A 13,648-nucleotide genomic window follows, 5' to 3' on the forward strand; every position below is an offset into this window, starting at 1 on the left:
GAGGCAACTGCTGGATCAGCTCACACACAGTGAAGTCCGCACGACTTCTCGTGGGAGAGTGCATCCAGCACCAATCGGGGCACCGGCTTCCTGGGCAGAGGCTCTTCCAGGGCAAGGGGATGGGCAATGTGGGGACAGGCATGGGGTTGGGAGACAGGAGCCCTGGGTGTGAGCCCCCAGCCCTGCCGCTTCACTGAATCACATTTGAGTGCTTACTATGTGCAGGGCACTTTACTAAGCACTTAGGAGAGTACAATACAACAATAAACAGACACATTCCCTGCCTACAACGAGCATGCGTCTCGGACAGGTCACAGCCCCACTGAGTCTGTTTCCTCATCTGTAAATTGGGGCTAAGATAGATTGTGAGCCCCACGTGGGACAGGGACTCACAACTCTGACCCTACCCCAGCGCCGAGCACATCGAAAGCATTAATTAATGCCATCATTATCACGGAGGGGTCGACGGGCCCCCTGTCAGAGAGGGGGATCCGTGTGTCTTGTTCATTTCTGCTCTGCTTCCCATTTCTGCTCCTTCGGCTCTCTCCCGTTCAAGAGGCTGTGGGTCTGATGGGAAGGGACAGGCTGGGGCTCATTAGGTCAGGGTAGAAAGGTGGCCCGAACACAAGGACTTAGTAGGAGCTGGGGCTGGAGGGCAAAGGGACATGAAAATAAGGAGCAGGCGGTGGGGGGCTGATAGGGCCCTGAGGGGAGGGGTGCCGACAAGTTGGCAAGGACCTGGGGGTGGGGGGCATACTGGCAGGGCCCTTGTGGGGGAGGGGTGGACACGTTGGTAGGGGACGGGGAGGGGAGTTGCTGAGCGGGCTTTTTTCTGTTCCCTTTTCTTGTTTTAGGCAATAAACTTCTCCCATCTGCTACGACTGAGCAGGGGCTGCGGGCGTTGTTATCTGAGACTCCTCTGCCCTCTCTCCTGGCTGGGTTGGTTTCTGCTGCCAACAGTGGCTTTGGCTGCGTGGGCAGGGTTACGGGCACTGGGCCTTTCCCCGTCTGGGATCCCAGAGCTGCCGCGGGCAGGGCGGGGCTGAAATTCAGGCCAGGGGGCAGGCTTGCCCGGGACTTGTTTTTTTAAATGGTTATTTGTTAACTGCTCACCATGCGCCATGCCCTGTACTAATAATCGCCGGGGTAGAAGCAAGATAATCGGGTTGGACACAGTCCATGCCTCACATGGGGCTCACCGTTTTAATTCCCAATTTACAGATGAGGGAACAGAGGCACACAGAAGTTAAGTGATTTGCCCAAGGTCACACAGAAAACAAGTGGCAGAGCCGGGATTAATACCAAGGTCTGTGAGACAGGTCCCTTCGGAGAGGGAAATATAGCAGAATGAGCACTGGCCTGAAAGTCAGAGGTTCTAATCCCGGCTCTGCCACTCCCCTGCCGTGTGACCAAGGGCAAGTCACTTACCTCTTCTGTGCCTCTGTTTCTCCCTCCTTAAAATGGGGATGAAATACCTGCTCTCCCTCCCACTTAGATTGTGAGCACCATATGGGATAGGAATTAATTCTGAAGTGACTTTCCCGCATCCTCTTTCTATCCCAGTACAGCGTTCTGCACAGAGCAGGCACTTAGTAGGCAGCAGTGCAGTACAGTGCCCTGCACATATTAGGAGCCCACTCGGGCCACGATCACCATTGAATGAAAGAGTGAGGCAGGGCAGTGACCTCCGGCAGCCTTCCCACTCTCCCCTGGGTCTGAATGGAAGGGGTGGAGGGACTGGGAGAAGGCCCAGAACCAGCCTTGTCTGGTGGTGACCCCCACCCAGATGACCAGGGCAGTAAGAGGTCAGAGAGCCATAAGAGGCTAAAACGCTGTTTATATAAAGTTATTTGGCAGTGCCCCTGGGGATGAGGTGGTGTTTCGACAAAAAACAAAAGAGACTGGCCTCCCCGCCCCCGGAACACAGAGGGGTCTCCCGTCCTGGAGATGGGAACCTATCCCCACCAGCCCTGACGACCACACCAAAGCCCAGATCCAACCAGGCTGGTGTGCCTGCAGGGGCCCACCCCGTGACCGGATGTGGGGAGAGGTCCGGGGTCCCAATGCAGCTGGGGAGAAGGCTGAGGTCCTGGGGTGGGTGGGGAGGGCCTGGGATCCCCGGGTGGGTGGGGAGAAGGCCAGGGTCCAGAGGTCCCAGCGTCCCGATGTGGGGCGAGAGAGCCTCAGCCCCTCTCTGCCCGTCCCGCTGCCATGAGGAGCCTGGGCTCTGCTGGGCCCGAAAGCAGCATCAGCAGCAAGCAGCCTGGAGGGGTGCTGAGTGGAGGCGAGGGGCCTGGGGGCCCGGGGGCCAACTGCAGCCCCTGGTCCCACTGCCCAGGACGGGATCCGGGTGGTCCGGGCCCTTCTCTCCAACCGGCACCAGCTCTGCCCTTCCAGAGGGTGGATGAGTGTGTGTGTGTGGGGGGTCTCTTCTTCGAGGGGCCGGGCCCGGCCAACTGCCCTCCCTGAGGGTCCGCGGCTCTCCCCTCTGTCCATCCTGCGGCCGGCCCGCCACGGTCAGTTGCCAGGTGCGGGCCCCGGGGTGGGCCCCTCCGCGTCCGCCGCCGCCCCGCGTGCCGCCCGCAGCTCCTCCACCGTCTGCAGGAGGGCCGCCCGCTCCCGCTCCAGCTCCTCGGCCGTCCGCTTCAGCTGCTTCTCACTGGCCAGCAGGAGCTCGATAGTGGCCTCGAGGCTGTGGATTCGCCCGTTGGCCACCTGGTGGAGACAGAGGGAGAGGAGACAGCCGTGGAGCCAAGGCCATGACCCCCGACGCCCCCACCCCACAAACGCCGGGGGCCGACAGCGTTCGGGGCGGCCTCGTGCCGGGCGGGGCGGCCGGGAACCCGCAGAGGATGGGTGGGCTCAGGTCGGGTAGCAGTGTGGCAGGATGGCGGGCTCACCCGACTCCTCCAGGTGGCTAACTTCCTGGGCCTACGGAGCGACCAGACCTCGGGTCTGACCCGGGGGTCAGTGAGGTCCAAAAAGGAGAGGTTATTTTTTGAGGGGGTTCTCATCCAGATTTTTAGGGCAGGTGATCCCCAGGGGAGACCCCTTGAGACAGCTTCATTCATTCAATAGTATTTATTGAGCGCTTATTATGTGCAGAGCACTGTACTAAGTGCTTGGAATGTACAATTCGGCAACAGATAGAGACAATCCCAGCCCAATGACGGGCTCACAGTCTAATCGTATGTTTGCACTGACCCTGCGGGTCCTTGCCCCTGCCCCAACTCGACCCCTGCCCAAGAGGGACCGCCCGGACTGTGCCATGCCAGAGTCTGGGCCCTTGGCAGGGACTGTAATTAATTTAACTGTGGTATTTGTTAAGCGCTTACTATGTGCAAAGCACTGTTCTAAGCGCTGGGGGATACAAGGTGATCAGGTTGTCCCACGTGAGGCTCACAGTTTTAATCCCCATTTGACAGATGAGGTAACTGAGTCACAGAGAAGTTAAGTGACTTGCCCAAGGTCACACAGCTGACTAGTGGCGGAGCCGGGATTAGAACCCGTGACCTCTGACTCCCAAGCCCACGCTCTTTCCACTGAGCCATGCTGCTTCGCTGTATGTGTGGCAGGCCCAGCAACCCATGAGGGGGTCCAGGGGGATGGTGAGGAGGGGCCGTCACAAGCTGCCACATCCACACGGCCACCGACTGGGGGGTCTAGGAGTGCTGGGGATCTGGCCTCTCAACCCATGGGGATGCCTCGGCCCAAACACTGCCCGCCCAACGGCTGCCCTCTCCACTCAAGGCAAGCCCTCCCTGCTGACCGGTTCCACCCTCTGGCCAGGTCAGTGAGGGACCAGGGGGCGTAGAGGTGGGCTGGGGGCAGCTTCCTTGCTAGGCCCGGGCCTTGAGCTAGAAGCTGGCCCCGGAACCTGGTGGGAAAGGGCTGGGCGGACGGGTGGGCCAGGGGAATGGTGATGGAGCTTGAGGGGGCGCAGGGAGGGCGGGGGGCGAGCGGGCTGGGGGGCTGGGGCGCCCGGTACCTGCAGCTCCTCCAGGAGTTCTAGGTTCTGCTTGCGCAAGGTCCCGTTGGCCTTCTCCAGCCGCTGCAGCCGCTGCTGTCCCCCCAGGGGAGCGGCCTCGGGGAGCTGGCCTTGTGACGGCGGCGGTGGCTGGTCCTGCAGCAGCAGTTCGTCCTGCAGCACGAGGTACTCCACCTCGTATGCCTGCAGCTGCCGCCCGATGTGCATGTCCAACACCTGCCCCAGGGAAACCACTTCAGTGAGGGCACTTGGGGGGTCCAGCCTCCCGGCAAGGATGGGCTAGGGGGTGGGGGCAGGGACTGGGCCCAGGGGGGTTGCTCGGGGACCCTAGGGCTGCCCAGTGTCTCGGTGGGCCTGAGATCTGACTGTGGTTCATTCAATAGTATTTATTTATTGAGCGCTTACTATGTGCAGAGCACTGTACTAAGCGCTTGGGATGAACAAGTCGGCAACAGATAGAGACAGTCCCTGCCGTTTGACGGGCTTACAGTCTAATCAGGGGAGACGGACAGACAAGAACAATGGCACTAAACAGCGTCAAGGGGAAGAACATCTTGTAAAAACAATGGCAACTAAATAGAATCAAGGCGATGTACAATTCATTAACAAAATAAATAGGGTAATGAAAATATATACAGTTGAGCGGACAAGTACAGTGCTGTGGGGATGGGAAGGGAGAGAGGGAGGAGCAGAGGGAAAAGGGGAAAATGAAGGTGAAATGAAATGAAGGTGAAACTGTGGTCACCATCAGTGCCGACTGAGCTCCGGCGGGGGGGAGGAACTGGGCAGAGCAGACCTTGAGTCCAGAGACCAGGGTTCAGGCGGACTTGGTGGTGGTCCAGAGTGGCCACCTTCAACCTCTACCTGGGGCTTTGGGCAGGAGAAGGGTGCATGCGCTGGCCGGCCCGGCTCGGTGAACGGCCGACGATCAGAGGGCGATGAAACACTGAGCTCTTTGTAGATAATAGTGGTAGCAGAAGCAGCGGCTGCCCCCGAGACTCAATTCTCATTACTCACTCTATCTTCATAACCTTTCTAAAATCACATCTCCTCCAGGAAGTCTTCCCCGATTAACTGCCCAACCGCCACTCCTCATCACCTAAGCATTTGAGAGCTCACTCTGCTACCCCTCACTGTAGCATTTATGCATATATCTTTATACTCTGTTGCTTCCCCTACCTATAATTTACTTTAGTGTCTGCCTTGTTCACTTAATTGTAACCTGTTTGAGGGCACAGTTTGTGACTATTTACTCTTCTGAACTCGTAGTACAGTGCTCTATATGCAGGAAGGGTGTATTGGGCACCTGGGGAGAGGGGGAGTGATAGGGTGAGTGACGAAGGAGGAGAGATGGAGAAAGGAAGAGAGGGAGAGGGGAGGAGAGAAGGAAGGAGAAAGAAAGAGAGATGAGGAAAGAGGGAGAAGGGTTAGTAGAGGAGAATGAAGGAAAGAGGAACAGAGAGAAAGAAAGAGGAGGAAAGAGGAAGAGAAGGAAAGGGGAAGGGAAAGGAGGGAAAGTGGAGGAGAATGAAGGAGAGAGGAGGAGAGAGGGAGAGGAGGAAGGAGGGAGGGAGATGGAGGAAGAGGAAGGAAAGCAGAGGAGAATGAAAGTGAGGAGAGAGAGGAAGAAAGGTGGAGAGGGAGAGAGAGGAGATGGGGAAGAAAAGGAGGGAGAGGGAGAAAGAGAAAGACTGGGGGAGAGAGAGGGAGAAACCAATGGGGGAATAAGGATAAAGGGAGGGAGGGAGGGAGAGGAAAGGAGAGAATGAAGGAGAGAGGAAGAAAGAGGAATGAGGGAAAGGGGGGGTTCTAGGGGCAGATGGGGTCTGCAGGAAGTCCTGGTTTTGCTGCTGACATTCGAGTGGGATATGAACGGAAAGGACTGACGTTTCTTTCTCTCAAGGGCACGCCTCCCACAGAACATAAGCTACGTAGGAGGCAGGCTGGCCCACAAGCAACTGGTTTGCTTAGGAGAAAAAGCAAATCTGGAGCAATTCTGTACATAGAAGGCCCCGGGATCCACACGTGGGCCACTTCAGCTCAACACCCAAGAAAGGCAAACTAACCCCAGCCCAAATCCCCAGTCCAGCCACAGCTGTGCAGGCAACCGGGATGCCTGCTTTCTGGTTGTGCGTTTCAGGAAGGGGTTCCCCGGGGTGATTTTACCATAAGCCCCTGCTCTGTTACGACAGAAACCTTTCTCCCCTGGAGACCAGGAGTCACTCCTTCTTTCTGAATGCCAAAATGGAATCGTACCTGATTGATGGTTTTTTCCATCTGCAGCAGGCCCAGGTTCGGCAGGGTGTTTTTGATAAAATCCACTATGGTCTCTAAATTCTCGTACTGCAGAATCAAGGGCTTGTGGCTGCCCAACAGACTTAAAGCCACTTTAAATATAACTTCTGTTCCCTGGAGGAAGATCAAATCTGAGGAAAGAAAAGGAACAGAGTGAGATAAAGCAGCTTCTGTTGCCACACCGGACTGGTGCAGGCAGAAAGCTCAAGGGAATGACCAAGGAAGCCTCCGTTCTTGATGTCCGAGGAAACCCAGCGCATGGACAGAGAGGAATTCCTCTAATCTTAGGAATAATGTCCAAATCCAAGCCTGCTTTCTACAGTCTGATCAAACACAGAGATGCTCCAAATTGAAAATCAAAAAAACAAAAAACAAAAAGAGATGGACGATAGCTTGCTATTTCCATCATCTATCGTGCCAGCAGTTCCCTGGTTGAGTAAGAGGTTTGGGGGGCCCTATCTTTGGGATAGGGCTCGGTAGGCTGGCTTGCAGTATCGGAAATGAAATGAGCAATGACAGTGAAGATTAGAGGGCCTTTCTAGCCTGACAAAGTTCATTATTTTATGATTAATAAACATACTTATTAAATAGTTATGATTATTATGTTATTTGTTAAGTGCTTACTCTGTGCCAGGCACTGTACCAAGTACTGGGGTGGATACAAGCAAATCAAGTTGAACATAGTCACTGTCCCATATGGGGCTCACAGTTTCAATCCCCATTTTACAGATGAGGTAACTGAGGCACAGAAACGTGAAGTGACTTGCCCAAGGCCACAGAGCGGGATTCTAAGCCTCCTCCCTCCCCCCCCCACCGAATTTACTGTTTTTTAAAGGAACACGACATTGTCTTAAAAACACAGAGGGCGGTTTTCAGAGGAGTCCAACGACACAAACATTTCTTTCTGGGGCTTCTGGGAGGAGATAAATGTTACTGTCAGGAAACTGAGGCAAAGAAGAGTCAAGCCTCAGTGGCTGAGATGCAAAGTCTGTGCCTGAATCAATTAATGGTATTTATTAAGCTCTCTACTAAACCCTTGGTAGACTACAGTACTGTAGGTAGACCTGATCCTGGCACACGAGGAGCTTTTAATCTAGTCAAGTGCCCGGCGGATTAATCCCAGCCAACCTCCCTTTTCCAATGAGGAAAAGTCACCGGCTTTAGGAACAGGACATGGGTTGGGGGTGGGGATGGGAGGGGCAATGGAAAGGACTTGGGAAAGGATGGATGGATGAACTAAAGAACCAAACATGAGAAGCCTAAAGGCTGCTTGAACCACCAAATGGGAGGACACCGCTAATAATAATAATAATGTGGTACTGTTAAGCATCTATGTGCCAAGCACTGTATTAAGTTCTGGGGTAGATTCAAGATCATCAGGTCAGACACAGTCCCTGTCCCACATAGGGTTCACCATCTAAGAGGGAGGGAGAACTGGTATTAATTGAATCTCCATTTTACAGATGAGGAAACAGAGGTCCAGAGAAGTGATCTGCCCAAGGTGCCACAGGGTGTTCTGGGCACCTGGGGAGAGGGGGAGTGATAGGATGAGTGACGAAGGAGGAGAGATGGAGAAAGGAAGAGAGGGAGAGGGGAGGAGAGAAAGAGGGAGAGAAGGGGTAGTAGAGGAGAATGAAGGAAAGAGGAACAGAGAGAAAGAAAGAGGAGGAAAGAGGAAGAGAAGGAAAGGGGAAGGGAAAGGAGGGAAAGTGGAGGAGAATGAAGGAGAGAGGAGGAGAGAGGGAGAGGAGGAAGGAGGGAGGGAGAGGGAGGAAGAGGAAGGAAAGCAGAGGAGAATGAAAGTGAGCGGGGCGGATCAGGATCAGTCAAGTGGCGGATCAGTCAAGTGGCGGATCAGGATTAGAACCCAGGTCCTCTGACTCCCAGACCTGTGTTCTTTTCAGTAGGCTATGCAACTTCTTGACTCGCAATCATTTGGAAAACCTGCCTGGGTCACACAGGGACACTAAAGCCTGATGATTAACAAGCTTTGGGGGGTGGGAAAGGGGTGGAGTTTTCATTGTGGGTTCTGCGGGAGAGGCGGTATGGGGTCATGAATGAAAAGGGACAGACCAGTGGGTCTGCACCAACTCTACTTCCCACCTACTCAGGCCAGCCGATTCATGCAGAGAGAATCCCTGGGTCCTCCTCACTTCCTACGGGATTGTCCTGGGAGAGCTCTAGCCTCTGCCCTGTGGCAAGGAGTCCCAAAGTGACCGGAGGGGCCACCTTAGCCGGGCAGCCCCAATTTGTGGGGTGATTCCACCCACCCCCAGAATGCCTCCAGGGGGAAGCTGTCAGGGTCCCCCCTACTGGTTGGGGATGGGGCATGGATGTGCCCACCACCATCGACCGGCATTTTCCTTGGCTTCGCCCGGCAAGGGGAGCAGTAGCTCTCGAACCCAATGCCGCTGAGGCTCGACTCTTTCCTCTGCTTTCCCCGAGGATGAGGGCACCCACGTCCAGCTGCCCATGAAATGCCTAGGGGTGGCAGATGGGTTTGTGTGCCACCGTATGCCTGGGCACCCTGGAGGGGTCCCCAGCCCCTACTTCACCTTGAATGCCTCTTGCTTGTTTGGTCTGGGCTTTGGGGCTATAGACAAGAGTGGTTAGCTGGTGCCCGAGACACACCATCAAGTACTCAGGCTGAAAGGTGATTTAAGACAAAAGTCCCCCTTCAAACCCTCTGCCCCACTCCTGGCTGCACCAACTCCTTCCCCCAGCTCCTGCCTCTAGCTGAGGAACTGGGCATGAATCTTCCATTTTATCTCTTCTCATCCAAAAAGAGTAAATCCAGCTCACCAGGTTGTCTCCAAGAAGCTGGAAGATATAGGTCTGAGCCAGCTTCTGCCTCTATCCTAGTATCCTATCCCACCTTGATTAACTGTATCGGTCTCCTTGCTGACCTCCCAGCCTCCTGTCTCTCTCCACTTCAGTCCATACTTCACTTTACTGCCTAGATCATTTTTCTACAAAAATGCTCAGGCCATCTTTCACCTCTCCTCAAGAACGTCAAGTGATCGCCATCCACTTCTACGTCAAACACAAAGTCCTCACCTTTGGCTGTGAAGCACTCAATCACCTTGCCCTCTCCTACCTCACCTCATTTCTCTCCTACTATACAACCTAGCCCGCACACTTTGCTCCTCTAACTATAACCTTCTCACAGTATCGCGATCTCGTCTCTCTCACCACTGACCTGTCGCCCACATCCTGCTTCTGGCCTGGAACGACCTCCCTACTCATATCTGACAATTACTCTCCTCACCTTCAAAGCCTTACTGAAGTCACATCTCCTCCAAGAGGCCTTCCCTGAATAAACCCTCCTTTCCTCTTCTCCCACTCCCTTCTGTTCTGCCCTGACTTGCTCCCTTTATTCATTCCCTCTCCCAGCTCCACAGCACTTAGGTACATCTCTGTAATTTATTTATTTATATTAATGTCTGTCTCCTCCTCTAGACTGTAAGCTCACTGTGGGCAGGGAATGTGTCTGTTTATTCTGTTGTAGTCTCCCAAGAGCTTAGTACAGTGCTCTGCACACAATAAGCCTCCAATAAATACGAGTGACTGACTGACTGTCCCGTATTCCCAGCAGCTGGGGCAGCCCAGGGGGTGGAACTCTGTACGGGAAGTGAGAGACACAGAGCTGAGCCGGGCTTGGGGAGAAGCAGCCGGCAACTCTCCACCGCGGAGGGACGGGGTCCAGGCCCTGCAGCTGGCATCTGGGGCAGTGCACTTCTGGCTTCAAGGTGACCCAGGCTGGGCGACCTTGAGGAGGGGGACACGCCGGGCGGTCCGCAGGGTGCAGCCATCTACGGTGGAGACTGCCGGTTCACAAAGGCCCGTTTGTTGGGAGAGTTTATCCGGTCCTCAGGGCTAGGACAGAGACAGGCTATGGGCCAGGGAAAGCCCAGTGTGTGAATAGCGGGGCTTCGCCATCTGAAAGCAGGTTATCCGCAGCCTTGGAACAGAGGGAACATTGTTCCCTCGGGGCTCAACCAACGTTAAATCAACAGGAAGCTTTCGAGGGCCCGGCTTCGGGGGAGGGGAGCTGACGGGATCATGTCCTCGTCCCGGGTGGAGATTGGGAATGGAGCCTGTGGGGGACAGGGACTGCATGTGTGACCTGATTATCTCATGTCTACCCCAGTGCTTGGCGCTTAACAGATTCCCCCTCTTTCTTTCCTCCCTCCCCCATCCCCCACTGACACCCACCCACCCACACCCATCCATACCCACAATGGAGTGAACTTCTCTCCCAACTTTGGGGTTTGGCTTTGTGGTCCAAGTGGTGACTTTGGAGGTCTGGAGAAGACCCCGCTGAGTGCAGCCGTGGTGGACTGGGAGGTCCAGAAATAGCCCGGCCCACATTTCAGCCCAAGAAACCCAGTGGGGATGATAAAGAGTCCTCAACTGCTTAGTACACTGCTCTGCACATAGCAAGCACTCAATTAATACCACTGATTGACTGAACTGGCTCCCCATTGGACCGGAAGTTCCTCAAGGGCAGGGATCATGTCTACTCACTCCATTGTACTCTCCCAATCAATCAATTGCATTTACTAATAGTTTAGTGTGTACAGAGCACTGTACAAAGTGGTGGGTCTACACACAGTAAACACTTAGTAAATACTATCGATTGGCTGAAGGGGTTGATGAGGGACTCTGGGGGCCAAGAATTCACTGGTCTGATAACAGTTTCAGGTTTCAGAGCATCTCCTGATTCCACTCCCCACCCTAGCCCTGGCACCCCCGACCAGGGCTTCCCATAGGGGTCACAGGCAGGGGCCAAAGCTTGGGCTTCAGCAGAACCAGATGCTCCTTGGTCAGAGGGCAGGGTCCCGGGATTCCAAACAAACTTGGGATCTTCCCAAGTCCGATTCACAAACCAGCCGCTTTCCTCGATGAGGCAATCACAGGGAGGGTGGTCTCTCTGGGGCCTTGCCATCTTAGGACAAGGACACAGCAGCTGCCCAGAGCAGATGGAAGGCCCCTTCCAGCTCTGGAGGTCTGTACGAGCCCTCTCTTGGGGAAAATGGGTGCCACGGACCCGCTGAGAAATTCCCCATTCTCCTCTCCCTCTTTTCCCTTGCTTTGTCTAATCCCGGCTCCGAGTTGAGCCTCAGAGAGGCTTCAGTCCCAGAGAAGTCGGGGCTGGAAAGCTAGTGGTTTTCATGGCCTGTGCCCAGCTTCAGGCACCGGATAGAGCACCCAATATCTTCTTCAGCTCCATCGGCTGCCCGGTTCCCTCTGCTTCTCCACCTCCCCACCTTCTCGGGCCCCTCCCCGGGCAGATCGAGCACGAACCTCTCCCAGTGAATGCATGGGCGAAGCTGCCAAGACAATCCCAGCTGAAAGGAACAACTCCAAACTACCGTTTGTTTAGGCTGCTCAGAGAGATCACTTCTGCCAGAAAGCTAGAGGTTCTGGAAACCTTCAATTCCCGTCAATCAATCAATCCATGGTACCTTTTTTTTTTTTAAGGTATTTTCTAAGTGCTTACTATGTGCCAGGTACCGTACTAGGAACTGGGGTAGGATACAAGCTAATTAGGTTGGGCAAAGTCCCTGTCCCACATGGGGCTCATAGTCTTAATCCTCTTTTTAACAGATGAAGTAACTGAGGCACAGAGAAGTAAAGGCACTTGCCTAAAGTCACACTGCAGACAAGTGGAGGAGTCGGAATTAAAACCCAGATCCTTTGACTCCTAGGCCCATGCTTTACTATGTCACACTGCTTGAGATGTTACTATGTGCATAGCACTGTATTAAGCGCTTGGGAGAGCAAAGCATAACAGAGAATTGGCTGCAGACATACACGCTTCCACTCCTGACATAACTTACATCCAAGGAAGGAAAGCAGAATAAAAACCGTCTTGTGAGAGATTGACTTGGGATGCTAGAGCAGCAATATGGCTTATTCAGATTGCTTCCAAACTGATCACTGTAAATATGCCCCAGTACCATGACCTAGTGGAAAGGGCCTGGGCGTCAGAGCACCTGGGTTCTAATATTGGCTCCACCACTTCTCTGCTGTGTGACCTTGGGCAAATCCCTTAACTTTTCTGGGCCTCAGTTACCTCATCTGTAAAATGGGAATTAAGACCGTGAGCCACGTGAGTCAGGGATTGTCTCCATTCCCAATGTATCTACCCCAGTGCTTAGTACAATGCCTGGCACATAGCAAATGCTTAAAAGATACCACAATTACTATTATTAGCCACAAAACCTCCTATAAACGTCATTCACCTCAGACTCCTTTAAAGATCTGGGGCCCCATGAAGAGCTCCTGAGAAGGCTGCCCATTTCCCGGCTCCTGTGTTCTTGCTGCCCAAGAGAGGTATTGATGAGCCCGGAGACCTGACACTGGAGATCCCAGGTTAGGGCTCTCTTCCCACACCAGAAAAGCACCCTGCACTCGGCTGGCTCTTGATTCAGCAAGCTGTGTGGACAAGGTTTTGGCAGAAATCACTTAATTTCTCGGTGCCCCAGTTCTCTCATCTGCACAATGGGGATTCAATCACTTGTGCTCCCTCCTAATTAGACTGTGAGCTCCAGGTGGGACTTGATTATCTTTATCCACCCCAATGCTTAGTAAGGTTTTGGGCACATAGTAAGCACTTAACAAATACTTCAATTATTATTATTACTATTAATGATAATAATAAAAAACCATGGGACATTGTAATTATCCTGAAGGAGGAGGTGGTGGGAGTTGGAGAAGATGGTCAGGAGGGAAAACAGGATAGCTCAGAGTCATGTTTCTAGCTCATCCCTGAAACCTAGCGAAGCAGTGTGCCTAGTGGACAGAGCACAGTACCGGGAGTCAGAAGGACCTGTGTTCTAATCCCTGCACCGCCAGTGCTGTGTGACCTTGAGCAGGTGACTTCACTTCTCTGTGCCTGTTACCTCATCTGTAAAATCAGGAATAAGATTGGGAGCCCCACGTGGGACATGGACCGTGTCCATCCCAATTAGATTGCTTCTACCCTGCTCTTAGTACAGTGCCTGACACATAGTAAGTGCTTAACGAATGTCATTTTTTTAAAAAAAACAACCCATCACCATCTGACAGGATTTCCCATGCTTTCAGCTTCTGTCAAAAATTATCTCTCCGTTAATACCGACTCAACCACTTGCCTGCTCTGTGACCTTGGGTAAGTCACTTAACTGTGCCTCAATTTCCTTACCTGTAAAAGGGGGAGTCGATACCTGTTTTCCTTCTTCGTTAGGCTGTGAGCTCATGTGGGACAGGGACAGTGTCCAACCTGATTATCCTATATCTACTCCAGTGCTCAGTCCAGTGCTTGACACACAGTACAATCTTAACAAACACCAGAGTTATCATTACTATCATTAACTGCCG

At 53.6% G+C, this 13,648-nt stretch overlaps 1 protein-coding gene across 6 annotated transcripts in view; it reads right to left on the reverse strand.

The window, feature by feature from the left end:
• Nucleotides 1-1,817: 1,817 nt before the first annotated feature.
• Nucleotides 1,818-13,648, reverse strand: part of TBC1D1 (TBC1 domain family member 1) — a 124,985-nt gene continuing 113,154 nt past the window's right edge. For all 6 annotated transcript variants that reach the window (XM_029046475.1, XM_029046476.2, XM_029046473.1 and 3 more), the window contains 3 exons: nucleotides 6,245-6,414; nucleotides 3,989-4,204; nucleotides 1,818-2,715 (listed from right to left, as the gene is read on the reverse strand). In XM_029046475.1, coding sequence (XP_028902308.1) covers nucleotides 2,518-2,715; nucleotides 3,989-4,204; nucleotides 6,245-6,414 — 584 coding nt within the window. In that variant the 3' untranslated portion in view covers nucleotides 1,818-2,517. The remainder of the gene's footprint in view (nucleotides 2,716-3,988; nucleotides 4,205-6,244; nucleotides 6,415-13,648) is intronic.

This window comes from Ornithorhynchus anatinus, chromosome 18 (assembly GCF_004115215.2).
Source record: "Ornithorhynchus anatinus isolate Pmale09 chromosome 18, mOrnAna1.pri.v4, whole genome shotgun sequence".
Taxonomy (NCBI): Eukaryota; Metazoa; Chordata; class Mammalia; order Monotremata; family Ornithorhynchidae; genus Ornithorhynchus; species Ornithorhynchus anatinus.